The sequence below is a fragment of the Plecotus auritus genome (assembly GCF_963455305.1).
Source record: "Plecotus auritus genome assembly, chromosome: 7".
Lineage (NCBI taxonomy): Eukaryota > Metazoa > Chordata > Mammalia > Chiroptera > Vespertilionidae > Plecotus > Plecotus auritus.
This window is the reverse complement of record NC_137774.1, coordinates 30,919,981-30,946,377: the sequence shown is the minus strand read 5'-3', so window position 1 is coordinate 30,946,377 and position 26,397 is coordinate 30,919,981. Positions and strand designations below refer to the sequence as shown.

Here is a 26,397-nt window from a genome sequence, read left to right as displayed (position 1 = left end):
TGGAACTGAACCCACAACCTTTTGGTGTACAGGACAACGCTCCAACCAACTTAGCCACCTGCCCAGAGCATCCATATTTTATTTAATGCAGGTGAGGCTATTTCAAGAATGGATTTAATGTTCTCAATAAGGAAAAGTCATTTAGGTCTCCAGCTTTAAATGTGGCCCACCAGCATCCCCTCCTTTTAATGTGTCAACATGATTGTATTAATCACAGTTACTGCCACTTCTTAGACTTTTTATGTGTCACTTTTATGCTGAGTACTTTGTATGGAGTCCATAATTATGACAATAATCCCATTATTCTCCCTTGCTTTACATATGAGGTTACTGGGGCTCAAAGCAGTGAAATACGTTTCTACAGCTAGTAAGTGGGATCTGAACTAGAACTGTCTGCCTGAACGTGTGCAATGTCACCCAGCACCTAGCACAGTGCCCAGCCCATAATATGTGCCCCAAATATTTGATTTTGAATGACGTGAATTAATGAGTTTTACTATGTCCCGGGGTCTCACCAGCTCTGGGAGGTAGGAGTTGTCTGCACTTCATGCAGGTACACAGAGGATCTGGGAGGCTCAGCGACCTGCCAGGGGAGCCACAGCTAGTAACGGGCAGAGCTGGGTGTGACGCTAAGTCTGTCTGACTCCAAGCCCCGTCTGTGTGCTTCGTACACCCTCCTCCCTCTGCACTCTCAACCCAGGAAAGGATGTCGGCTGTCGCCTGACCTCTGTTTGGAGCCCCCAGTGACCAGGAGTTCGCTGCCTCTGATGGAATTTCATTGCCATTGAAATTCTTTTCTTTCTCCTTAAAATGTATGAAGTCTACCTTGGCGTAAATATCTAATACTAACACCTGAAACCAGGCAGCGTGTCAGAGTAAGAACACTCTCATGCACATTATTTTTTTAAATGTATTTTTATTGATTTCAGAGAGGAAGGCGGGGAAAGAGAGATAGAAACATCAATGATGAGAGAAATCATTGATCGGCTGCTTCCTGCACACCCCACACGGGGGAATGAGCCCGCAACCAGGGCATATGCCCTGACTGGGAATCGACCCTGACCTCCTGGTTCATAGGTCGATGCTCAACCCCTGAGCCATGCCATCTGGGCTCATCACTGATGTTTCTATCTCTCTCTCTCCCTCTCCCTTCCTCTCTGAAATCAATAATGAAAATGTATTTTTAAAAACCCATTCTAGTGCCCAAAGCCATCCTAGGTTGCTTGTCCTAGACCCCAGGACAGCAGGAACTGAGCAGAGAAGCCCAGCTCTGAGCTAACAGCCCCCAGATTGCCTGCCTTCAGTGCCCGACCTCTGCTTCCAGTTACCCAGCTGAGCAGCAGCCTCTCCATCCCCACAGAGAGTTCAGGGCCAGTGGGACAGAGTCCTCTGAGAGACAACTATGGAGGGAGTCAGGGAGGGCTGAGTGCCTCCCCGGTGGAGCAGAACACCTCCTGGTTATTTTGCTGCCATTAAATATACAAGGCTGCTTCAGGGTCTGCTCACCACCTACAACCAAGAGGTTACACTTCAAGGAGTGGTCACTGGGTGTCACCACTGCTGCTCGGGCAAGCGCCTTCTCGGCTCAGCTAACACTGAAGGGGGCTGGAGAGAAATCCCCGTTCCTGACATCTGTGTCTCCCATGAGCATCACGGCACGCGTGGTCCACCGTGGAGTGGCTCCCTTGCCCCCCTCTCCTTCCTAGTCAGCAGGACTCAACCTCTGCATTCTCCAAGGCGGACACATGCAGCCGGAGAAGATCACACCACAAAATTGGCTTTGCTCTCGATTCAGAATGACAGACCTGAACAGGCACTCATTCCTGCTAAGCAATCTGTCCCTAACTATCCAAGTCTTACTCTCTCATCCCTTAGACATATCATATCTTCACACCTCCCAGGCCCCTTCTCCACTTGCAGGTGAAACTTTTCATCCCAAAAATAGTAGAAACAAAAATAGGTGCTACTTCCTCATCTTTTCATCACCAACAAAAATAAGACACATACAAGAGAAAATGCCTTTATTTTATTTTATTTTATTTTATTTTATTTTATTTTATTTTATTTTCAAATCAAGTCAGAGGCTAAAACCACAGGACCCAAGGTCCAGGTGCATAGCACCAAGACACGGGTACCTCTCAGATATCGTGTCTTCCAACGCAGCTCACTGACACACCGATTTGTTTTGACAAGTGCAATCATCTCGACAACAGGGCCATTCAGAACCACTTCATTTATTCAAAAGCTCTTCCTAGAGGATCTCTCTGCTTGACTGCCTCCAGGGTCTCTGTGGGACAGGCTAACCACCTCCTGGCCAACCGTTCCAGTTGCCAATCCTCCAGAAGAGCCCAGGGCATCTGAGACCCAGAAGCACCCACGGAGGTCTGGGTGGGTCTGGGGGAGACACAGCACAGGGTGTGTGACAGAAAAGCAAAGGCTTCCCAGAGTGGGCAATTTTCGGTCGAACCCAGCACCCATGGCTTCTGTGGATTAGTGCATATGTGGAACCACATGAAGGACCCAGAGGGACAATGGTAGGAATGTGGTGAAAGAAATCAGGCCCTGGCCCTGGCCGGGTAGTTCAGCTGGTTTGAGGTTGCCGGTCCGATCCCCAGTCAGGGCACATACAAGAATCAACCATGGATGCATCAATAAGTGGAACAATAAATTGATGTCTCCCACCCTTTTCTCTCCCTCCCTTACTCCCTCCCTCTAAAATCAATTTCTAAATATCAGGCCATTATACCTATCAGCAGTCTCTGAGGAAGGGTGAGGGGAGGAATTTGTACCTGGTGAGTTAACCCATGTGTGGGGATAATACAGACTAACCAGGTCACTTCAACTTTTTGTGCCTGTTTTTCCTACCAGAAGCTGAGTTAACATCCGCCACCTTCTGAGGATGGAAAATACAGTTTCAGATAAGAGAACACGCTCACGCTGTGTATTTCATCTTAGCAAGCACTTTACTTGGGCACTTCTCAATTCCCACCCAGCTTACTTCCCGCCAAGTGCAGGGGCGGACCGGGGGTGGGAACGAGGGGGGGGAGCTTGCTCTTCCTCGGATGGATGCCCTGTGTTTTCCAGTCTCCACGCCACCGTTTATCCGTCACCCCTACCTAGCATGCCTGCACCCAACTCCAACTTCCAACCTATCTTTCCTTTAAGGCTCCTCCCCGAGTGCCTGGTTATCCACATTCCACACGTGATCGAGTCCCTCTTGCCACCAAGGCCCAGCGCCCTTTTGTGGTCTCCGAGCCGTTATCACCATCACGCTGCTATGTCACCAGCGTTCTTGGCTGAAGTGAGAGAGGCAGGGGAATCGTCACAAGAAGGCTGAGCCGAGAGTCACCCACCCATGAGCTCTCATGCTCACTCTGTGTAGACAGGAGATGTCCTGGAAGCAAGTCCTCTTCTCACCCTGGGCTTCCGTTTCCTTTTTGCGAAAGGAAAGGCTTACAGCGGGACTCAAAGTTTCTCCTGATTCTAACAATGCACAAGTCTCCCCTCAAGCCCCCCCCCCAACACACACACACCCCGCGGCCCCCTGCACGGCAGGCTTGTGAGCCCCTTTATAGTAGAGACCCCATCCTTTGCCTCTGAGCTCCCATGGCAGACCTGGCTTGCACTTACACACTCTATGCATTTATCCAACCAACCAACACCTTGCTTTATCCTCACTGCGCCCTGAGAGGCTCACCCAGGGGACAGACCTGGCCCTTTGGAGGCCTGGAGAAGCAGACCCATGTGGTAAGGACAGGCCAAGGAGAGCCTAAGATCGGAAGGCTGTAGTTGGTTGGGCATCGTTCCATGCACCAAAAGGGTGTCGGTTCGATTCCCATTCAAAGGCACATGTCCGGGTTGTGGGCTCTCGATCCCCGGGGAGGGGCTGAGCCGGAGGCAGCTGATTGATGTTGCGCTTCATGTTGATGTTTCTCTCTCTCTGTCCCTCTCCCTTCCTCTCTTCCTAAAAATCAATAAATTATATATTTTTAAAAGACTGGGAGACTGCTCAGTCCACGCGCTCCTGCAGAGGGCCCCTCCAACCTGCAGGCTCTCCAGCAGTGGGTCTCAACTGGGGCGGTTTTGCCCTCCTCCAGGGCATATGGAGCGATGTCCGTGGACATTTGTGGCTGTGCATGAGGGAGGGTGCCACTGGCATTTAGTGGGTAGAGGCCAGGAATGCTGAGCATCATCCTACAATGCACAGGACAGCCCCGTGCCAACAAAGAATCATCCATCCCCAAAATGTCAACAGTGCTGTGGTTCAGAAACCCTGCTCTATGTCATGCACCTCCTCTCCTCCCATCTCTCCTCAATCCCATTTCCCCCTTCTCCTGGGATAAGCAACAGGTTCCAAAGGAGACGCCTGGAATGCAGGGGCCTCTGGCACAATAGCACACATGAACGCTCAGCCTCGCCTCCTTATCATGAAGAAGTAAGATCTAAGAGTGGGCCTGAGCCCATGTTTCATAGAACCCCTTCCTCTCTTCTCCATAGCTGCTTTTGCGGGGGAAGACTTGCCCAATTTTGTTTCCTACAAGGTGTGTGCTGTGGGGTGAGGCTGGTGGGCAGGGAGAAGGGATAAAGGTGTCTTCCCACTTCAGGCACATTCTAAGTCCAGGGCACCAGGGAACGAAAGCCTGATCTCTGCAGCTCTTCCCAGTGTGGGACTAGACGGTGAATACCGCCCTCCATGAAAAGAGGAAGGCATTTAAGAATCAATTTACAGCCCGGCTGGCATGGCTCAGTGGCTGAGTATCCACCTATGAACCAGGAGATCACAGTTCGATTCCAGTCAGGGCACGTGCCTGGGTTGCGGGCTCGATCCCCAGTGGGGGACGTGCAGGAGGCAGCCTATCATTGATTCTCTCCATCATTGATGTTTCTATACCTCTCTCCCTCTCCCTTTCTCTCTGAAATCACTAAAAATATATTTAAAAAAAAAAAAAAAGAATCCATTTACAGCCTTGGCTGGTTGCTCAGTGGTTAGAGCGTTGGCCCGCAGACTGAAGGGTCTCGGGTTCAATTCCAGTCAAGGGTATGTACCTCGGTAAAAGGCTCAATCCCCAGGCCCAGTCGGGGCACATACAGGAGGCAGCCCATCGATGTGTCTCTCCCCCTTCAATGTTTCTCTCTCTGTCTCTCCCCTCCCTTTCACTCTCTCCAAAAAAAAATCAATGGAAAAAGTATCCTCCAACGAGGATTAAAAAAAAAAAAAAAGAATCAATTTACAGATTGCCTGTCAACAGATACAAGAGAGGGAGACACTGAGAGCTCAGGTGTGCAGAGTATCTGCCAACAGAAAGGAAGCCAACGGGAGACGATAGCAGCCGGCGGCAGATCCAGTGAACAGAAGCCGCCGGCACGCGCCTCTCCAGGAGCTCAGCGTGTGAGGAAGGACTCCTGTGTCAGAACAGTCTGGAGTCAAGAGCACACCCAGGGCCCCGAACGTGACACCTGCCTTGGCCATTCGAACGTTTCACAAAGGGAGTCCCAACTCTCTTGTTTTGGGATTTTTCCCCATGTCACCAAACTTGGCCTCCTTTTTCTTTCCCCTGGTCTCCCCACAGGCTGAGCTGGCCCACCTTTCCGGCTGGAATATGTGTTCATCTTAGGGAAGCTTTGGCCACATCCGCAATGGAAGTGCACGTGGGAGGTGTAATCCTTACACTCCTAGCTCAGAGCCCTGCCTGCAGGCACGTGTGTGCTCCCCAGAGATTTCATAGGGAGAGCTGGAAAGCACTCTTTCCCAATAAAACAAGGGACTGGCAATTGTGCCTGCAAGAGATGAATGTTCTCAGAATCCTTCAGGGATACTAGGCGTAGGGCCGAAAGCAGGCTGGTGTTACGTTCCTGAAAGGAGGAGTGTGAGGCGGGAAACTCAAAACTGTAGGCTCTCTTCTGTGACAGAGAAAGCAGCTGCTTTGATGTAATGGCCATCCGTTTCCCAGGCAACCCTAGTCTCGGGAGTTAGTCTTTTTATGTGTCTAACTCTGGGAGTCCTCATTACAGTGGCTCTTGGGCACAAAGAACTCAAAAGGACTGGGGGTGGAATTCTGGAAGCTGTATGTTTCTAAAGCATCTCAGGTCAATCCAATGACCAGCCAGATTTGGGATCCATGGGTCTGTAAGACCTTCCCAAAGATACAGATCTGGGGGTGGGGTGGCAGGAGCAGCTCTTCGCACACATCATGCTTACGCCCTGCGTGTTCGTATCTGCATGGGGAAAGAAATGTATGTATCTCCTGAAAGGCAAGTACATACCTGGTCATGCAATAGCAATCAGGAACTCAGGGACAGAACATGACTAGGAAGGCCAGAAAGTCGCTGTCTCTTCTAGAATCAACGTTGAGCAATTGTAGACAGAGAGGCCACGAACTCCCTGTAATTACGGTATCAGCTCAGCCTCCAGGAAGTGGCCAGTCTGACACAAACCAACAGATAAGAGGACACCAGAGAACCAGGTGTCAAAGGAAGAGAAGAACCAGACTCCCTTCCCTCCCCCATCTAATTATGAGCCCATCAAAGCCAGGGTCGGGGAACTGGTGGATCATTTCATCCTACCACACTCCCATATTTTCTAGCCCTAACTATGACCCAGACCCCATGCTAAGTGTTTAACGTACTTTGCCTCATTTAATTATCATAGCAACATTATGAGGGAGGATACCAACATTATGAGGGATTTCCTCACTTTACGGAAGAGGAAACTGAGTCTCAGACGACTTAAGTGACCTGCCCAGGCCACATACAGTGCATATGGGTCAGAACCAGTCCCAGAACCTTTGCTTCCAACCCCACCCTCTACCACCTCCCAAACCTGAACACCAGAGCCCCACCTTTCTTGTAGTTACACACGCTTAGTCCAAGCACTCTGCATAGCTGCTACACGTATCTACTCACTGAACTTTGATGGAGAACTTTGAATGGAACTTATCCATGGTGCAGGCTCAAGTCTTCTGAATTAATCCTTTGATAACAACTGCAGAAGCTAAACCGAATGCTTCTGTGGAAGAAAAAGTGGTTCCCTATTACCTGGTTGTCAAAGCCATGTCACACCCACCACCCCACTCCTACTCTTATTTCACCAGCTCCATCTCATTATCTTTCTATTTAAACATGGAATATATGCACAGAGCACATGATGAAGTGAATTGGAAGCTTTCATGCAAAGAAGTAAATACCAACTGGCAGGTATCTCCAAGGCTCGGGTGAGATGGCGCACGTCACTGGCCTGGGGCCACGGGAAGGGTCAGACCAGGAGGGAACTGATGTTAAGAGGATGCTGGAGAGCATTGGGGGAGGAGCAGAAGAGCAGGTGTGTGTGTGGGGGGGGGGGAGGGGGGGGCGCGAGGGTAGCACAGAAGGCCAAGCCAGATGGCATTCACTCATTCGAAAATATTCAGTAAATGTTGATCCCCTACTAAGTGCAAAGCCCATGGCTATGCATAGAAATGGTAATAAATTCCCAATAGGAACCACATGTCACAAAGAGGAAAATCATAGGACGATTGGAAGACCCGCAGGTAGATATTAGAAATCTTAGTCTGCTAAAAAGGGCATTGATAAATTATTACCTGCTAATAATTTCCCTGCTCTGAAGACAAAGGAAGCCATTTCATCAATGGCAATGCTAGTGTGTATTCAGTGCTCACTACCTGCCTTGGATTCTATGAGGCACTTTATTTTATTTTATTTTTTTTAAATATATTTTTATTGATTTTTTACAGAGAGGAAGGGAGAGGGATAGAGAGTTAGAAACATCGATGAGAGAGAGACATCGATCAGCTGCCTCCTGCACGCCCCCTACTGGGGATGTGCCCGCAACCCAGGTACATGCCCTTGACCGGAATCGAACCTGGGACCTTTCAGTCCGCAGGCTGACGCTCTATCCACTGAGCCAAACCGGTTAGGGCTCTATGAGGCACTTTAGAGTCATCATTTCATGGTTTTAATACTCAGAGATGGATTTTATCATCTCTTTAATAAAGACAGGGAAACTGAGGTTTATTGTACAGATGAACAAATTTGTTCAAGATCACATAAGTAGTAAGTTGAAGGGCTAGGAATTAAAATCTGACACCAAAATTTCCACCGATATATCTCCAAGTTAGGCCCCCTGCCCACCTTCAGCAGAATCTCCTGGGCTACCTATTAAAACAAAGATGCCCAAGCCCCATCTTAAGGCTCTGCTACAGGTACCTCAAGTTTGGGTGCCACTGGACCACCACTGTATGGGAAAATGCCACTCGGAACCGAATCCTATTCAGAAGAGCTCATTAGAGACTTGGAAAGAATGGGAACACCAGGAGAAAGTGGCTGTAACGTGGCTAAGAGATAAGCACAGTCGGACACAGGCCTTAGAAATGGAGAAGGCAGACTTCAAAGAGGTCAGAGAAAAGAGATCCAGGATTCTGTGGGTAGCAACTCTAAAAGGCAGGCCAACTCAAGAAAAATGGGAGGCTCTTCCTTAACGGGCGATGACCTTGGCGGCCTTCCTGGATTATAGTGCACTTGACCCTGGTCCTCTCTCAGTGGAATATTAGACCCAAAGGCCATCCCAAGCTCGTAAATAGGGATAATGAGTAACAAGAGCAGAAGATAGGACAGTTGGGAGCTGGTTGGCGTATAGGGCAGTGATTCAGGACTCAACCCGAGTGAAAGGGTGTTGGAATCTGCTTTTTGTGGAGACACCTGCAGCGGGTGGGGGTGGCCTAATGAGTCAAATGGTCCAGGCATCATAGCACATTGTAGAAGGGATTCAGGCCTTGAGTGCGATATTAGATTATATGGCCTCTGAGGCCTCCTAGATTCTGCTTTTACTTTTTTATTTATTTTATTTTTACTTTTTTTTTTAAAAAAAAGTATTGATTTCAGAGAGGAAGGGAGAGGGAGAGATAGAAACATCAATTATGAGAGAGAATCATTGATCAGCTGCCTCCTGCATGCGCACCCCTCTCTGCCCGCCCCTGGGGATGGAGCCAACCCAGCATATGCCTTGACTGGGAATCGAACTGTCACCTCCTGGTTCATAGATCAATGCTCTACCACTGAGCCGCACTGGGTGGGCTGGATTCTACTTTTAAATCATTGACACTTTCCCCTTGTCTCATTTCTTCAGGGTTAGGTTGTCAGACTCTGGATAAAAATACTGCTCATATTATTTCTACCTCTAGATAGTCTGAAGAATTAATCCAGTTGATTGGGAAAAGTCAGAGACTCACTCTGTGCATTTTAATGTCATCTGATTTCATGATCTTAACTCTAGGAGACGGGTGCTGCCCACCAGCTGAGAAGCTCTGGGTGACTGGCCGGAGGAGAGCAGGTTGGGGAGGCGGATTAGGAGATGTCACCTGGAGCATGATGTCACATTCCTCCTGGAATGTCAGTTCTGTAGATACTAACCCAATATTAACGGTAGATGATGTTAGTACTAACTACGTGCTACTTTGGTGAAGGGAAGAAAGGAATTGAAATTTTTCTCAATCCCAGCAATATCTTCTTTTAAAAAAATATATATATATAATATATTATATATATATATATTTCAGAGAGGGGAAAGGAAGGGGAGAGAGAGATAGAAACATCAATGATGAGAGAATCATTGATCGGCTGCCTCCTGCATGCCCCTTCCTGGGGATGGAGCTCGCAACCCAGGCATGTGCCCTGACCCGGAATCGAACTGTGACCTCCTGGTTCATAGGTTGACACTCAACCACTGAGCCACACCGGACAGGCTCCAAGTGATTCTTATACACTTTAAAGTGGGAGACATCCTGCCTTAAGACAGCATCAACCCATGCATCAGCTGTGGATGTGCCTTTTTGTTCTCCCTTTCATGAGTTCCTCTCACACTTCCGCATTTTCTAGCTCTAGCTTGAGATTTAGTGGTTTTGTGGCTTGGGACTCAGAGAAATGCCACGCTCCTTGCAATAGAATATTACAGCTATACCCACCCATTTACTAGTACATTAACCCCCAATGAATTCCCCTATTCTAGGGAAGAAATACCTAAGGGGCACCAGGCACAGCTTGAGGGCTCGAAAGGAAAGGATGATCAGGGCATGGCCCCTGTTCTGGAGAGTTTAGGGACACGCCTAGACAGCCAACTCCAACTCAGTGTGATAAGTACTTATGTCCTTATCAAAGAGGACGCATTCCAGTGACATGTCTATAGTCAGAAACAATGCTGTCCTAGGCAGGAACAATCCTGGCGGCAGCCCCAGGCTGTGTCCACCTGCGCCATCCGATTCTGTCTTTCCTGTGGCCTCAAATCGGTGGCTCCTCTGCCCACAGAGGAGGATGTACTCTTGGGACAGTGCCTGTCTGGTGACTCACAGGATACTGACAGTGATGACGAGCTTAGATTCTTCTCCACTCCCCAATGACGAGGACCTGTGGTGTGACCCTTCCCTTAGCCCAAGGGTTCTTAACTTGGGATGCATAGACAGGTTATTTTGGGGGGCAGGGCGGGGGTGTGGTGTATTGGGAGGAGCTCACGTGCAGATTGCTTTGTGTATGTGCTCGATACATTTGTCTTGGGAGCCAAAGTCCACACGTTATCATCAAAGGATGGCGAAAACTCAACATTGAGAACCAGTGCCTGTTATTGTCCACCTGCTGCCCTGAGTCCCTGGCAGAGGCAGCCCCTTCCTTCTCTCCTTCCTCCTCCATCTCCACCCCCTCTTTGCGGGCATCGCCCAACTTCCTCTGTGCTTAGTTTGATTATATTAAAAGGAGCTCTGCCTGCAAGTATCAGCCATGCCAAAGAGCTAAGGGAAGATCCTTGTCCCCAACTCAACACTGTAACAGGTAAGCTCAGCTGGGCCACAGGGACAGAAATCCCTGGGACCCAGAACCAGGTCTGTGCCCTCCTCTGTGTCCCCACAGCACCCTGGATCAGTCACTGGCTGGCTGATCCTCTATCTTTAATAACTAGAAGTGAGAAGATGAAATTCTTAAGTCACTTCTTGGGCTTTCAGGGTGGTTAATGCTCGTGATCCCTGCTATGAAAACCCCCTCTCCTGTGTCCTGTGGGATGCCTATACTGTGAAAGGCAAGGGTGCGGGAGCCGGGGTGGGGTAGGGAAGCAGTCCACAGGTGGGCCATACACTGACAACAGGGAGGCAACAGTTGGGTCTCTTTTTACTTTAAAAAATTTAGGCTCGCCCTAGCTGGTTTGACTCAGTGGATAGAGTGTCTGCCTGTGGACTGAAGGGTCCCGGGTTCGATTACAGTCAAGGAGGGCACATGCCTGGGTTGTGGGCTCAAACCCCAGTAGGGGGTGTGCAGGAGGCAGCCGATCAATGATTCTCTCTCACCATTGATGTTTCTATCTTTCTCTCCCTCTCCATTCCTCTCTAAAATCAATGAAAATATATTTTACAAAATTTAGGCTCCTTTAACCATAGAGAGCATATCTTGGATGAGTTAAAATCCAGTCATAGGCATGAAAGAGGAGAAAATACGTGTTGAATAATATCTAAGGCAGAGAGTTCCATTTCAAGGCTATAAGGCTGTGAACGCATCATGAAGTTACTCTGGAACATAAATGTGCCTTCCTACTTCTGCTCTGGAATCACTGGGGCTAACGATATGCGGTGTGACTGCTTTTCCCAGCCTTCCTGCCTGGGTCTGGCAGGACGCAGGCTGCGATGAGTTGTCTTCCTGGATGCAGAGCACCTGGTAAAGAGAGGGAGGGTGGGGCAGCCCAGAAGCATGCTGGGAAGGTAGACCGGGGGCAAATATTTGCTGTGGAAGATTCAGAGTTGATTTTCATGGATAACCCGGAGCAGATCCTCTACAGCAGCTGTCAGCTACAGAAGTGTTTTCCCAACAGCAGCTTCTGTTCAGTGTGAACATAGAGTGTGCAGGCCTGGCCCCGGGGGAGAAGTGAGCACAGCCCTGAGACCTGCTTCTAGGGCAGGGGTGGGCAAACTTTTTGACTCGAGGGCCACAATGGGTTCTTAAACTGGACCGGAGGGCCGGAACAAAAGCATGGATGGAGTGTTTGTGTGAACTAATATAAATTCAAAATAAAGGAGCGGAGGGGAGAGCAAGAGAACAGGATAGAACAGCCGGATCCGGCCAGCGGGACGTAGTTTGCCCAAGGCTGTTCTAGGGGCAGGAGACGAGAATGAGATAAATGCTGCACAGAGACTGATTTCAATGCAGAAGATCGACCAAGGGGGTGGATTACAACCTCACATCACGTACGCCACAGATCAGAGACCATCCCATTTTCATTTATCAAGCGGCTGTTTATTAAGAGCTTCACACACGAGGCACTGTGCTACCAGGTGCCAGAGTAACATCCGAAAACAGAACAGACACCGCTTCCAGCCCTGATGGCCCCCTCAGTCTAATGAGAGATGGACAATGAGCTCAAGTGTGTTCGGTGCTGTAACAGGAGTGACACTTCCAGGGTGCTGTGGGGACACAGAGGAGGGACAGCCAACCCTGACTTAAGAGATCATGGAAGCCATCTTGGAGGAGGTGATGTTGAGGCTGAGAGCTAAGGGATGAGCAGAAGTTAGCGAGGCCACAGCGGTGAAGGCTGACAGCAGGAAAGAATTTCAGGCAGAGAGCAGGATGTACCCTGTCTGGGGCATATGGCCATATTTGACAACTAAAGCAAACATCACATTATTTTTGCTTTTAGAATTGTTCCTTCAGTGTTTATAATCTCCTAGCACAGCAATGGCAACCAGAGCTAACAGATATTCTCTATCAGTTTTCAAAGTGTACTCTGGTTTTTCAGTTCTGTAAACACCTGTTGTGACTTTCATGTGTACGTATTATTTGATTTCTCAAAGATAATTTTAAATAAAGTTTTTCAAAGTTTTTTTTAACAGTTTTAGACCATTATTTGATTTTTAACTTTATATTTTGAAATAATTGAAAACTTAAAGAGAAGTTACAAAACTATAAAAAAAAGCTCCCATATATTCTTTATATATCCACCAATTGTTTACATTTGCTTTATCCATCTATCTATCTATGGGTATATCCAGCACATTATTATTATCTTTGCCAAACAACTTGAGCCATCATACCCTTTATTTTTTTATTTTTTTTTAAATATATTTTATTGATATTTCACAGAGAGGAAGGGAGAGGGATAGAGAGCTAGAAACATCGATGAGAGAGAAACATCGATCAGCTGCCTCCTGCACACCTCCCACTGAGGATGTGCCCGCAACCAAGGTACATGCCCTTGACCGGAATCGAACCCGGGACCCCTCAGTCCGCAGGCCGACGCTCTATCCACTGAGCCAAACCGGTTTCGGCGAGCCATCATACCCTTTAGACATAAATACTTTAGAGTGTATCTCCTAAGAACAAAGACATTTTGGTACAGAACCACAGCACAATGATCAAATTCAGGAAAACCAACTAATACACGGTCTGTATTCAAATTTCACCAATTCTCCCAATAATGTCTTTTACCTTTTCCTAGTGTGAGACCCAGTCCAGGTCACACATTGCCTTCAGTTGTGGTGTCTCTCTGGGGTCCTTTAATCTGGCCCAGCCTTTCTCTGTCTTTCATGCCGTTGATGTTTTTGAAGAGTGCGGATTGGCTGCTTTGTAGAATGCCTCCTAAGGTGGGTTTATTTGGTGTTTCTTCAGGATTAGATTCAGCTGATGCATATCCAGCAGGTGAGTGACGTTAGGTCAGTTTTAGGAGATCACATCACTCATGTGTATCTCATTATTGGTGATGTTCATTTTTATTTTGGTGTTTGGTATATTTTCAAGTGTTAACACACACACATACTACATAGCCCAACGTGTTTACATACAAATTTTATCACAAAGGAGATTAACGAGCTAACCTGCTCTACAGTTCCTTGTTTGAATGCAGACTTCAGTGTTTAGTTTCTCCGGCCATCTCTGCACATATTGAAACTTCCTGTAAATGGGTCATTGATTCATCAGATTGTAGCTGTGTTTTGGCCTTTAAAAAGGCTGGATGTAAAACCGTAAGGAGTAAAAAATGACTGCTTACCCATGCAAATCAGAATTGTCTTGATACTGTACAACCAAAACCACATGCAAAAGAAAATTGGAATCCTGAGGCCGATGTAAGGTGACAATGAGCCCCGCTACACAGATCTGGGTTCATCAAAAAAGCCTCATTTGTCTGAATGCCTGATTTTATACTAATCTCGGCTTATAATATCCCCTTTGCATATGTTCTGTATATGTTATATACGTTGGGCTCCTGTATGAGATATTGATTGAAACAAGAGTTCCCTTGCTTTGGCCATTTGAAACCCATCTCTGTATATCACTGTATAAATCATACCCACTGTACAATCTCTTTTGTTCTAGTGACCCAGTGCTCAGGAAATATACATACATACCTTTAGTAATAGGTCATTGAGTGTGGTCCCTGATTGCTCCAAATAGAACAACATTTGAGATTTCTTGCTTTTCTTTGTGAAACCCAGTTCTACTTCTGTTAAAACATACCAACACCAGCATTTTATGACTATACCATACTCTATGCAATCACCTGTTTAGCCACTGGCTGGCCCACACAAATGACCCACGTAAAGGACAGTCCTACCATGGACAGTGTCTAGCCCAGAGGTCTTACTCCACAAATGAGAACACTGAGACCCACAGGGGTTTCTTTGGAGGAAGGAGAGCTGCCAGTGGTGGTCAGACTGCAGTTCTGCCTGGGCAAGGGGTGGGGCAGCTCTCGGGGGAGGTGACCAAGCTGCCTTCCCCGCGCTCTCGGCCAGGGTGGGTTTCTGCAGCTGAAGCAGGTGGGTTTCGGCAGCTGAAGCAGGCCATGAGCAGGGTCCTTCAGGCTGTTTTACTCAGTCAAATTGGCCCACAGAGCTGGAGCCCATCCAGGTCTTTGGGGGCTTCCAGATTCCCTAGTAGATTTTGGAACAGAAAATGGTCCTCACGGGAACACCAGGCAGAAGAGGAGCTGCCTTAGAAAGCCATTTATAAAATATTTTCATTGGGAAATGCAGTCGAAGTTCCCAAGGAATTTTCCAAGCTCAACCAATGTATCTATAAATTGGAGACCACCGAAGCTTGTTCTAGTAGTCCATTGAACCACTGTGGACTTCATAGCTACAGGTGCAAGGCAGTACAATAGGACTTGGTGGGTGCCAAGGGGGATATCGGGACATTTAGGGCATGGACCCATGCTCAGGTAGCCTCTAATAATCCCAGGGAGATGATCCATACATACATTAAAAGCTTAATAATAATATAAGGGGATGTTTGATGATATGCTCAGAGGAGTGGAAGAGAAAGGTGGATTATGGGACATTGGAAAAGGAAAGCAGTCTGTGGCTGACCGCTGGGGCTCATAAGCCAAATGACCTGGATGAAAATGCAGCTTCCCCACTTCCTAGCCATGTGGCAAGTTACTTAAGTTCTCTAAGGTGCTTTGGTCACTTTGATTGTCATCAACATGTTAGCTGTTATTCTTTCAGTCTGAGCGCAAAACATCCTTTCAAGGAGAGGATGTGAGCAGAGAAGCAGAAGGGCCTTCGCGGCTGGGTGACTGGATCATGAGGAATTATCCTCGCCAAAAGCTCCGCAGGCTACTTTTGTGACTTGGTTGGCATTTACCAAGCGAGGGCGAGAGGCCGCCACCCTGGACACTTGTTCCCACCCACCCTCCTCCGTCCGCCCTCCTCGGCCCCGCCCCACGAGGTCCCAGCGCCGGTCCCCAGAGGGCGCTGCAGCCCCGCGACCAGCCCGGCCCCGCGCGCGCCCCCGCCTCCCGCCCCGCGCGAACGCGCCGCCCAGGTGAGGAGGTGGAGGCCAGCGCCACAGCGGGGCGGGGTCTCAGCGGCGGGGCGGAGCCAGGCGGGGCCAGGCGGAGCCCGAGAAGCCGGGGCGGGGCGCGGGGCCGCGGGGCCGTGGCCAGACCCAGGCCAGAGGCGGGACCAGCCGCCGCCGTCTCCGTCTCGGTGTCCCGTCCCCCACAGCGCCAGGCAGCCGCCGCGGGAGAAGCGGAAACTGCCGGGTGCGCCGCGCGGACCGAGAGCGCGCCGAGGAGCAGCGGGGCGGCCTCTGTCCGGCCCAGACCCTTCGAGCGGAGCACGGTCCCCTCTCCCCCCGGAACCCCCAGCCCGCGGCCTCGCCCCGGCCCCGCCCGAGCTCGCCGCGCGCCCCCGGACCGGATCCCGCGACCCCAGCGCTCCCACCTGAGCCCGGCAGCGCCCACCTAAGCCCGTTCGCCGGCGCCATGGCGGAGCAGGAGAGCCTGGAGTTTGGCAAGGCGGACTTCGTGCTGATGGACACCGTCTCCATGCCCGAGTTCATGGCCAACCTCCGACTCAGGTGAGGGCGGAGCGGCGGGCGCCCTGGCGCGAGCCTGCGCTGCCCCGAGAGGGGGCGCCCCTGCGGTGCGGCCGGGTTGTGGGTGCGGGGGCGCCCCGAACTCAAGGAATGGAGTGCCACCGGAATGGGGTATCCCGGGCTCTTTGCCGAGAAAGGACGCCCCGGGCGCGGCTGCATTGGCGTGTAAGGGGCGTGCTGAGCTGGAGGGCTGCGCCTTCCTGAGAGGGGTGCCCCGGGTGCTGTCCGGACGCGGGGGTGGGGGTGGGTGGGAGGTGTAAGGGCTGTGCGGAGCTGGAGGCAGCGCTGGGGGCAGAGCAGGCTAGTGTGCTCCCCCAGGTAAGTGATGTGGGCGGGCCGGGTGACCTCATGGAAACAAAAGTAAAGGAACGTAACTTTAGGGAGAGTCGTGGCGGCCCGAAGTCCTGGGAAGGCTAGAGGTTGTTTAGGAGAGGAGCTAGGGGCGCATCCCGGTTTCACACTTGCTGCTTTTCTTTTTCTCTTCCCTTCTCCTCCCCACTCCCCTCCCTGGCGTGGTTCCATCGCGTCGTGCAGGATGCTATGGAGTGATCCCTGAGCTGTCTGTTCCAGGACACGGGCTATTTTTTAGTTACTCTCTACACGTAATTAGACACGTTTCCAGACATCGAAGAGACTGCTCGGCTTGCCAGTGCCAAGATAAACTGTCTGAATTTGACAAGGCGTTCATGGTTTCAATTTTTTTTTTTTTCAAGGAGTTATGGATGGAGCCCTTGTGTTATTGACATCCTTGAAAATGCAGTCACAACTCAGCACCCCCAAATGAGCTTCCAAAGACGAATTTATTTTTAGAAAGTCTTCTACATGTGATTTCTTTCTCTTTTGATAGAGTAATATGTAAGCAGAGCTTTAAAGTAGTTTTTTGGGGTTTTTTTTAAAACCATTACAGTAAATAGAGTTTCAAAATAACCGAGTTTTGGTCTGTGCGTTACCTGGAAGTTCTGGCCAGGTTTATGTTAAATATCACACCATACTCGTAGGAAGTGAACACCATAGTCTTCTAGGTTTTGGTGCTTAACTAACCCCACATCTCACTATTAATTACCCCTGCTGGTCTCAATTTGTATTTGAAAACCTTTTTTAACCTTTGCAATTGCAAACCCCCATTAGAGTCTTCATCTGCTCGTGGCCAGATTTCCTTGTGTCCCAGAGAATGGGACCTAATTTTCTACACCTGCCTATTACAAACACACACACCTGTGTGAGTGTCCTCATTTGTAAAATAATGAGGACTTGCAAGATTTTTCAGTGCTTAATTATATTTTTGTTTTGCTTTCATATATCATTGGTTGCAGATGTGTTATTTTATTTATTTATTTTTATTGATTTCAGAGATTAAGGGAAAGGGGGAGAGAGAGAGAAGCATCAACGATGAGAGAGAATCCTTGATCGGCTGCCTCCTACATGCCCCATACCAGGGATTGGGCTCACAACCCCAGGCATGCGTCCTAACCGGGAATTGAACCAGTGACCTCCTGGTTCATAGGTTGACGCTCAACCACTGAGGCATGCCAGTTGGGTGGTTGCAGGTTTTCTAAGTGTGAGGTTTGAATCTTAAGATGATTAATGTGAGCCAAATTTAACTATGTGCACAAAAGAGAACTTGGCAGTTTAATTGTATAAGGCACCCTAGGAGGTAGGGTGGGAGGATCCAAAGACCTATAAAATGTGCTCCATGCCTCTCAGAGAGGGGTCATGTCGATGAAGACAGGGAGAAAGGTGAAAATTGTTTTTGATTTAAATAGGTGAAGAAAACAACAGAAGAGCTAATTAAGCCTTATAGAGCTTAGGTGATTCTTTGCTAAGTAATTGAAGAGGGAGATGCTTGAGGCTGGCTTAGAACACCATGTAGAGCAAGCATGTCAAACTCAAAGGCTAACACGGGCCAAACAAGGCATGCGGCCTAGAGGCTGCGAGTTTGACATGCTTGATATAGAGGATGAGAAAAGTTGAGTCAAGTTGAGTCATAAAGGATGCATAGGATTTGTCTAGGCCCGTGGTCGGCAAACTGCGGCTTGCGAGCCACATGCGGCTCTTTGGCCCCTTGAGTGTGGCTCTTCCACAAAATACCACGGCCTGGGCGAGTCTATTTTGAAGAAGTGGCGTTAGAAGAAGTTTAAGTTTAAAAAATTTGGCTCTCAAAAGAAATTTCAATCGTTGTACTGTTGATATTTGGCTCTGTTGACTAATGAGTTTGCCGACCACTGAGGATAGAGTAGCGTGAGCAGAGGTGTGGAGGCACGAAAACCTACTCTGGGTGATAGTGAATACATCATCTGGAGGGGAAGGAGGTATCAGAGGAATCCCCACAGCTCTCATTAGCACGTCCCCTGGCTAATGCCCAGGATTCTAGGTCTGCCTTCATGCTCAGTCACCATGTCAGTCAAGATTCTGGATACTCAGACGTGTGTGTGTGTGTGTGTGTGTGTGTGTGTGTGTGTGTGTGTGTCTCATCTGTGTGAGTACTTGACAACTCTTAGAATTGGCTGCAATTCTCATTGTACAGATTGGGCGATGTTCACGATTTACTTATATGCTGGCAGTGGTTTGTTCCCCGTAGCTGTAAATACAATCCCAGCCAAGGGGAGCAGCGCCCTTACCCTCCTCCTCAGCTGTGAACCCTGAAGACCCAGGTGGAAAGCAGTCCTCTCTTTGGCAGTCTGAATTTCTTGTCACCCTGATACCCCTGCAAACTGTTTCAGTGTGTAGCTGCTTGAGCTCCCGGGCTCATGCTGCCGCGGCCCTGGGACACGTGCACTTTGCAGAAGGAGACCAGAAACTCACTGCAGGTACAGGTGCTCTTCTGTGAGGTTGTGTTTTCATCTCCCAGGACATGGGTGGTTGGGCCATGCCGTGTGTATGTTTATGGCTGGATCCAGACGAGATTGGAGAGTATTTCATCTCTCTGTAATAAGTGTGCATGTGCCCCGTCATTCCTGCCTTCCCGACCTGTGCTTCTCTCACTCCGTTGGAATGCCCTGTCCTCTGCTCCCCCCCGGGCTTCTGCAAGGCCCTCTTTAGGATTTTTGGTCCGGGGCCTATAGTGAGGCCCCCAAGGCTGCAATTGTTTCAGGGGTCTGTGTCATCCAAACTCGACTTTAATTTTTCCAACAGCAGCACCCAGCACACTGGTGGGCACATTCTTGTGACAGTGTTTTTCATCGAGAGAGAAAAAAGAATGTTTCACTTTCCTTTTTGACCCTTTTATGACATTGTCCATTTAGAGTTATCTGCTTATTTTGCTACTGCGCTGGCCTTTTCTTTTCCTGTTGGAACTAAGGCTTGACTTTTAGACATCCGCTACAATTGATGCAACTTTCCCCTTCGTGTTTCTCTCTTTAAAAATTGACGTACATGGGTGTCCGTGCATGTGAGTCTGCAGGAGGCAAGATTGAAGGGTGATGTGGATTAGTGCGAGTCAGTACCTGTATCGGAGAAGGAGTTTCAGTTTTTATGTTTTACCCTTATGCCCCAAACTGCCGGTAGCTTGAGGGCCGCCACCTTTCCCTGCTAGAAGTCTCTTGCTAGGGGAGGTTTCTTCTGTTTGTTTTTACTTTCTGTGGAGGTGGAGGACGAGGTGGTTTTGGCTGCTCTGGTAAGCTCCTCACTCCGTTTTCAAGGGTAAGATTCCTCCCCAGGCACCTCCTGCCTTCACGGTCAGGCATGGCTCCTGCCAACAACCCTCATGACCACTCGAAGCCCTGGCCGTGGCTTCCCCACCATATTCTGCTCTCCTCGTAGCCACTCCCTCTCCGGACCCGAAGCCCCCTTTGCGTGGGCCATTCCTGTACTGCAGTTTTCCCAGCATTCACAGCAGCATTGCACCCTCTCTCGAAGTGAGCGCCCCGCCAGGGCGAGCCACATGGAACAACTGTGCTCCTCGCTCCTCACTTAGCCACCCCCGTGAAGGGAAGAATGCGGACTGCTGCTCTGGAGTGGCCTCGAGCCGAGGACAGCGTCCCCGAGAGTCCTGCTTCTCATGGCACAGGACGAAGAAATACACCGTCGGCTCCCGGGAGGCCAGTTTCCTAACTTCGTTGGTGGTGGTTTCTGTTTTAAGAATAAGGGATCGGCTCAGCCTTCTATCTTGGCTCCTTGGAAATTTAACGTTTCCTCCCCTCTCTTATTGGCTTTTCTCTGCCGTAAAAGCGGTCATTTAAAGCCCTCTGTTTGCCAAAGCTACAGGCAATGTCTCACTTTTAACCTATGACCACTCGAAGCCCTGGCCGTGACACACTGTGTGTTTTATACCTTTGCTTGGACCAGGTGTCTCAGCCTTAGCACTCTTGGCCTTGGAGACGGCTTTGTTGTGGGGGCTGTCCTGGGCACTGGAGAATGTTTAGCAGCATCCTTGGCTTCTATCCCCCAGACGCCAGTAGTACCACTCCTCTCCCATTTATACCACCAGGATGTCTCCAGATATTGCTAAATACCCCTTGGGGCGAGGGGACATTGTCTGCGTTTGAGAGCCACAGGCCTGGGCTGTTCTCAGTCCCTTGGAATGTTCTCCTTCCCTCACCTCTACCCTCCCTGCCTGTCACACTCGTACTCATTCTTGAAGACCAGTTCTGAGACGTCTCTCCCAGTCCGCCACGTCAGGGTTCGTTCCACTCTTACCTGTGCGCCCAGGGTACATGGACACTTGGTCCTGCTGTTAGAGAGAATGTATCATATGATGGTGTTGTTCCCCGCACGCCTGCCCGCCCACCAGATTGCGAGCTCTTCGAAGACAGAGAGCCTGCCCAGAGGTGGGTCCAGGCCTTGTGGTCCTTTGAAACTCCTTACAGTTGAGGAGGTGGGGAACCATCTTTAAGGAAAAGAGCATAAATTATGAACACAGCATCAGGTACAGGGCTTTAAAGGGACAGTGCAGGTGAGTGGCTGTGATGTTTTCTATCTGCTGCAGAATTGGGTACCTAGGTGTTCCCTCCATCTTAAAATGAGTCACCTGAGCAGTCAAGTATAGGCTGATTCTTTTTCAACCAGTAGAAGCCTTAATTTGAAAAAGCATATAGTCTTCTAAAATATTATACTTATTTTAATACATCTTAACTGTGGTGGCGGGGGGAGTGGGGTGTAGAATTAGAAAGGCAGCGAACAGGCGCGCGCACACACACACACAATCACAATCTCTGTCCTCTTTCTCAGCAACTCTTTGGTCATTTGGAAAATTTGGTGGGGTGAAGGATCCCTCTTGCTTGCCAGGGGCAAAGCCTTAGCTACTCTGGGTGGTCTTCAAGCAAGGATAAACCTGCAATTGGTCCAGAGCGTTGGTTCGAAGCGGCCCTGGTTAGATTTATAGGAGGGGTGAATGGCACACTAAATCTTCTTGGCTTCCCTGTGAAATTCTTTGGCAGCCCCTTCCAGAGGCCTTCGGAAAAGGACAGTGTGCGCTGTGCCTGTTTTGCACATTGGCTTCGGATTGGGACAGAAATGAGCTTTTGGTTTTGGGAGCTGCCATTTGGAGTGAATCACCCTGCCGTCTCGTTTCCTTTCCTGCTCCCTCCATGACAGATTTCCAAGACTATTTTTACTCGGGGTCATTTGTTGACCCTGGAGACTTCTGCTGAATTTAGCTCCCAAATAGAGCCAGATGTGGGTGGAAGCAGGCCCTCAGGAGCCGCCGCCGGTGCGTTGCCTTGCAGATTTAGGAAGGGTTCTGCTGCTGCATTCAAGAGATGAGCTTTGGCCTTTTTGCTTAACGTGGAGACAAAGATGGTGCCTCCGGTATACGGACAGAGATGTGTTTATTTAATGGCCCCTGTGTCAGTTGTCTGCACTGTGGATTATTACCCTAATGCGGAGAGCTCTTTGTTGACATTGTCACCTACGTCGGAGCCAGCGCCGCCAAAAGGCCCCTCTCTCCAGGACTGGTCCCGTTTTATGGCCATTCTCTGGCACCCATTGCTGGGTTGCTGTTGGACCGGATAGGATCACTGGCCCTGCTCAGTGGAGCGAGCTGGAAACTGCTGTCCGTGGTGGTGCAGCCCCGCTGGGTCGATGAGCTGTTGATGAGCCTCCCTGACAGGGTCTATAAAAATGTCAGCTCCATCCATGAATGGGGTCAGAGGGTAACAGCATTCTAAAATATACATTGGAAGCCTCTCTCTCCTTGTCTGTTACACTCCTCGGGTCGAGATGACAGTTTTATTTCCTGTGGGAAGCAGGCTCCTTTCGGTTCAACTGCCATATAATTACTGGTTAGGTCTCTTAATAGAACAGTTTCCTCAAACGTTAGTTTTGGGCATTGATGGGAAGAAGAGGAGGGAGAGCATGCTTGTGACAGGGAGCAGTGGAAAGAGCACAGTCTTTGAGACCTAACTGACCAAGTTCAAAACCCAGCTACACTTCTACTCTTTTTCTAAAATACATTTCTATTGATTTCAGAGAGGCAGGGAGAGGGAGAGAGAGAGAGAAACATCAATGATGAGAGGGAATCATTGATCGGCTGCCTCCTGCATACCCCACCCTGGGGATCAAGCCCACAACCTGGGCATATGCCTTGACCAGGAATCAAACCGTGACCTCCTGGTTCACAGGTTGACACTCAACTACTGAGTCACACCAGCTGGGCCACTTCTATTCTTTTTTGCTTTAAGACTTAGGGTAGATTAACTTGCCTAAGTCTCAGTTTCCTTATCCTATCTAATAAAAGAGTAATATGCAAATTAACCATCACTCAGCTACACCCACCAGCCACGCCCACCAGCCAATCAGGAGCAAATATGCAAATAAACCCGACTAAGATAGCTACAGCCACAGAGAGCAGGAGGGAGGCTTGGGTTTCCCTGGCAATGGAGGAAGCCAAGCTTTCCGCCTGCCCTTGCTGGCCTAGGCCTCCACTCAAGGCTACAAAGTTTCAATGATAGAAGATACATAAATCCAAACAGAAATGGCGGCAGCCACGGAGCTGGAGAGAGCAGGAGGCTAGGGTTGCCCCCGGCGATGGAGGAAGCCAAGCTTTCCGCACACCCTGGCCGGCCCAGGCCTCCGCTTGAGGCTACAAAGTTTCAATTATAGAAGATACATAAATCCCCCCAAAAATGGCTGCCGCCACGGAGCAAGAAGAAGGCTTGGCTCCACTCCAGGCTACAAAGTTTCAATTGTAGAAGATAAATAAATCCCAGATACCAGGGCCTCCGCTTGGGTTGCAGGGGTCATGGCCGGCCTGCAAACCACCACAGGCCCCTCGCCCAGGCCACCCCACGCCCCAAGGGAACCCCCACCCTGATCCGGGCCACCCTTCAGGGCAAACCAGCTGGCCCCCACCCATGCACCAGGCCTCTATCCTATCTAATAAAAGAGTAATATGCAGATTGACCATCACTCCAACATACAAGATGGCTGCCCCCATGTGGTCAAAGATCCTGCCCCCATGTGGACACAAGATGGCCACCACAAGAAGGCCAGCAGGGGAGGGCAGTTGGGAGGGACCAGGCCAGCAGGAGAGGGCAGTTGGGAGGGACCAGGCCTGCAAGGGAGGGCAGTTGGGGGCAATCAAGCCTGCAGGGGAGGGCAGTTAGGGGTGACCAAGGCGGCAGAGGAGGGAAGTTGGGGGCAACCAGGCCTGCAGGGAAAGGCAGTTGGGAGGGACCCAGGCCTGCAGGGGAGGGCAGTTGGGAGGGGTACCAGGCCTGCAGGGGAGGGCAGTTAGGGGTGACCAGGCCTGCAGGGGAGCAGTTAGGCATAAATCAGGCTGTCAGGGGAGTAGTTAGGGGGTGATCAGGCTGGCAGGCAGAAGTGTTTAGGGGCAATCAGGAAGGCAGGCAGGTGAGCAGTTGGGAGCCAGCCGTCCTGGACTGTGAGAGGGATGTCCGACTGCCCGTTTAGGCCCGATCCAAGTGGGATCGGGCCTAAACGGGCAGTCGGACATCCCTCGAGGGGTCCCAGATTGGAGAGGGTGCAGGCTGGGCTGAGGGACACCCCTCCCCCCATGCACGAATTTCGTGCACCGGGCCTCTAGTCTCTATGTATAAAAGCCTAAGCGACCATTCGACCCTTGGACTGGTAGCTATGATGTGCAATGACCACCAGGGGGCAAACGCCCTGACCAGTAGGTTAGGTTGCTGCTGGGGCCCTGTCAGCCCTGAATCTTGACCACACCCCGGGCCAAGAGCGGAGGGAGGAGGGAGCCTGATTCCTCGCAGAATCGGCCGTGGGTTATCTTGTTGCTGGGGCCCTGTTGGCCCCAAATCTGGTTCACCCACACCAGATTCCCTTTCAATGTGCACAGATCCGTGCACCGGCCACTAGTTCTATATAAAATGATTGCTTTTCAGGATTATTGGGATGAAATCACGTGATGTGTAAAAAGTGTCTGGTCAGTGCTTGGTACATAATGCCCACCCAACTAATGTTAACTATCTTCCTGAATCCTTCCCAAATGGCCTCACCTCCCTGCCCTGACCCCGTTGCTGCTGGAGGTCTACTTTCACTTCTTCCTTCCTCATGAAGACAGATCTATTTGCTTTGGTTCCTTTGGGAGGCAAGGATGAAAAATGCTGTGGAAGGGGTTGGGGTTCCCTAGTGGAGAGAGCAAGATCATTGGAGATGGACAAATATAGACCTTATCCTGTTTCTGTCCACTTACTACCACCTACGTGGCCTCGGACAAGTAAGTTTGCCTCCCTGAGCCTCTGTTTCTTCATCTGTAAAGATGATGTGTTATTGTGAAGACTAAATTATAGCACCTGTACTACACGCAACGTGGTACCCGTAGCAGAGCAGATGCTCGGTTGGTGGTCCGCTGTCCCCAGTCCTGTGGACCAAGTTCCTTTGCCATTCCCAATTCTCTGCATAACTGTCACCCCACACATACTCATACTCCTGCTCTCTCCAGCGGCATCACAGCCTAATCTCTGAAAATTGTTTTCAACTCTTTGGAAAAGGAAATCTGCTATTCCTATTAAAAATTTCCAAAATATTTTATTCTGCATGTCACACTGTTCTCTGCTTTCACGAAGGTTGGTGACGTTGGTGCCTGAAATCCCCAGGCACTGTAGCTGGGTGAGGAACTTAAAGTAGAAAGTCGTTTTGTTTGTTTGTTTTAATATGTAACTTGTTTCCTTATTAAACTATAGACCGGTATTTGTAATATAATCTCCTGGCTTTAAAGTTAGCAACTACGTACTTGAATTCTTGCCTGTGTACTTAACGTTGTGTTGGGTACTGTGGTGAGAGTTACTTTTTACGAAGTCACTCTTTGCGGGGGTAGCTTTATTGAGAGTAAAAGATGCCTTAATAAACAGATCAACATAAAATAGAATATTACTGAGCCAACAGGAATAGTGCAGACAGTCAATTCTTTGAAGGAGTTCCTGCAGAGAAGAGATTAACATGCCGTATTTTTAAAGAGGAGGACTGGTGCCTGGCCATCGTGGCTCAGTGATTGAGTGTCAACCTATGAACCAGGAGGTCTTTGTTTGATTCCCGGTCGGGGCACATGCCTGGGTTGCGGGCTTGATCCCCAGTAGGGAGCATGCAGGAGGCAACTGATCATTGATTCTGTCTCCTCACTGATGTTTCTATCTCTCTGTCTCCCTTCCTCTCTGAAATCAATAAAAATATATTTTTAAAAAATAAAAATAAGAGGACTGGTGACAGTATAATTGAGCTGTATATATGTTATGTACTAGAGTTCTGAGGGAATTTCAGGAAAAAAGAGAATGGGATTGGGAGTCGGTGGAAAGGGCTCTGTGAGGGGGTAGAGCCTGAGCAGACCCTTGTTGGAAGTAGATGGTCTCTCATCTGGAAGCAGTCTCCTTCACGCAGCCCCCACTGCCCAATGACCCCCGCCGCCCCCACGTTTCTTCTCTCTCACCCACTTTCAGCACGAGGGGGCTGGCCATGCTGCTAGCCAGCTTCCATTGCTCAAAAATATTTCCCTCCACACTGTCTGCACTTTTTGTCATTCCTGTCTAATGCTGCCCCATATCCTTCCAACTAGAGTTTAAAAAGTCCATTACTCCTACTGCAGACCAGCTGCATTCATGTAAATTAGCTCGATCCGTTCTTTCTCGTGCCTCGATGAGATCAGTTAGAAGG

At 49.5% G+C, this 26,397-nt stretch overlaps 1 protein-coding gene across 2 annotated transcripts in view; it reads left to right on the top strand.

Annotated features, from left to right (window-relative positions):
* Positions 1–15,880: 15,880 nt before the first annotated feature.
* MYO1D (myosin ID) overlaps positions 15,881–26,397 on the top strand; it is a 283,903-nt gene continuing 273,386 nt past the window's right edge. The window contains exon 1 of one of the 2 annotated variants that reach the window (XM_080678530.1): positions 15,881–16,317. In XM_080678530.1, the coding sequence (XP_080534656.1) occupies positions 16,223–16,317 (95 nt within the window). In that variant the 5' untranslated portion in view covers positions 15,881–16,222. The remainder of the gene's footprint in view (positions 16,318–26,397) is intronic. The other variant, XM_080678531.1, reaches the window with a different exon arrangement.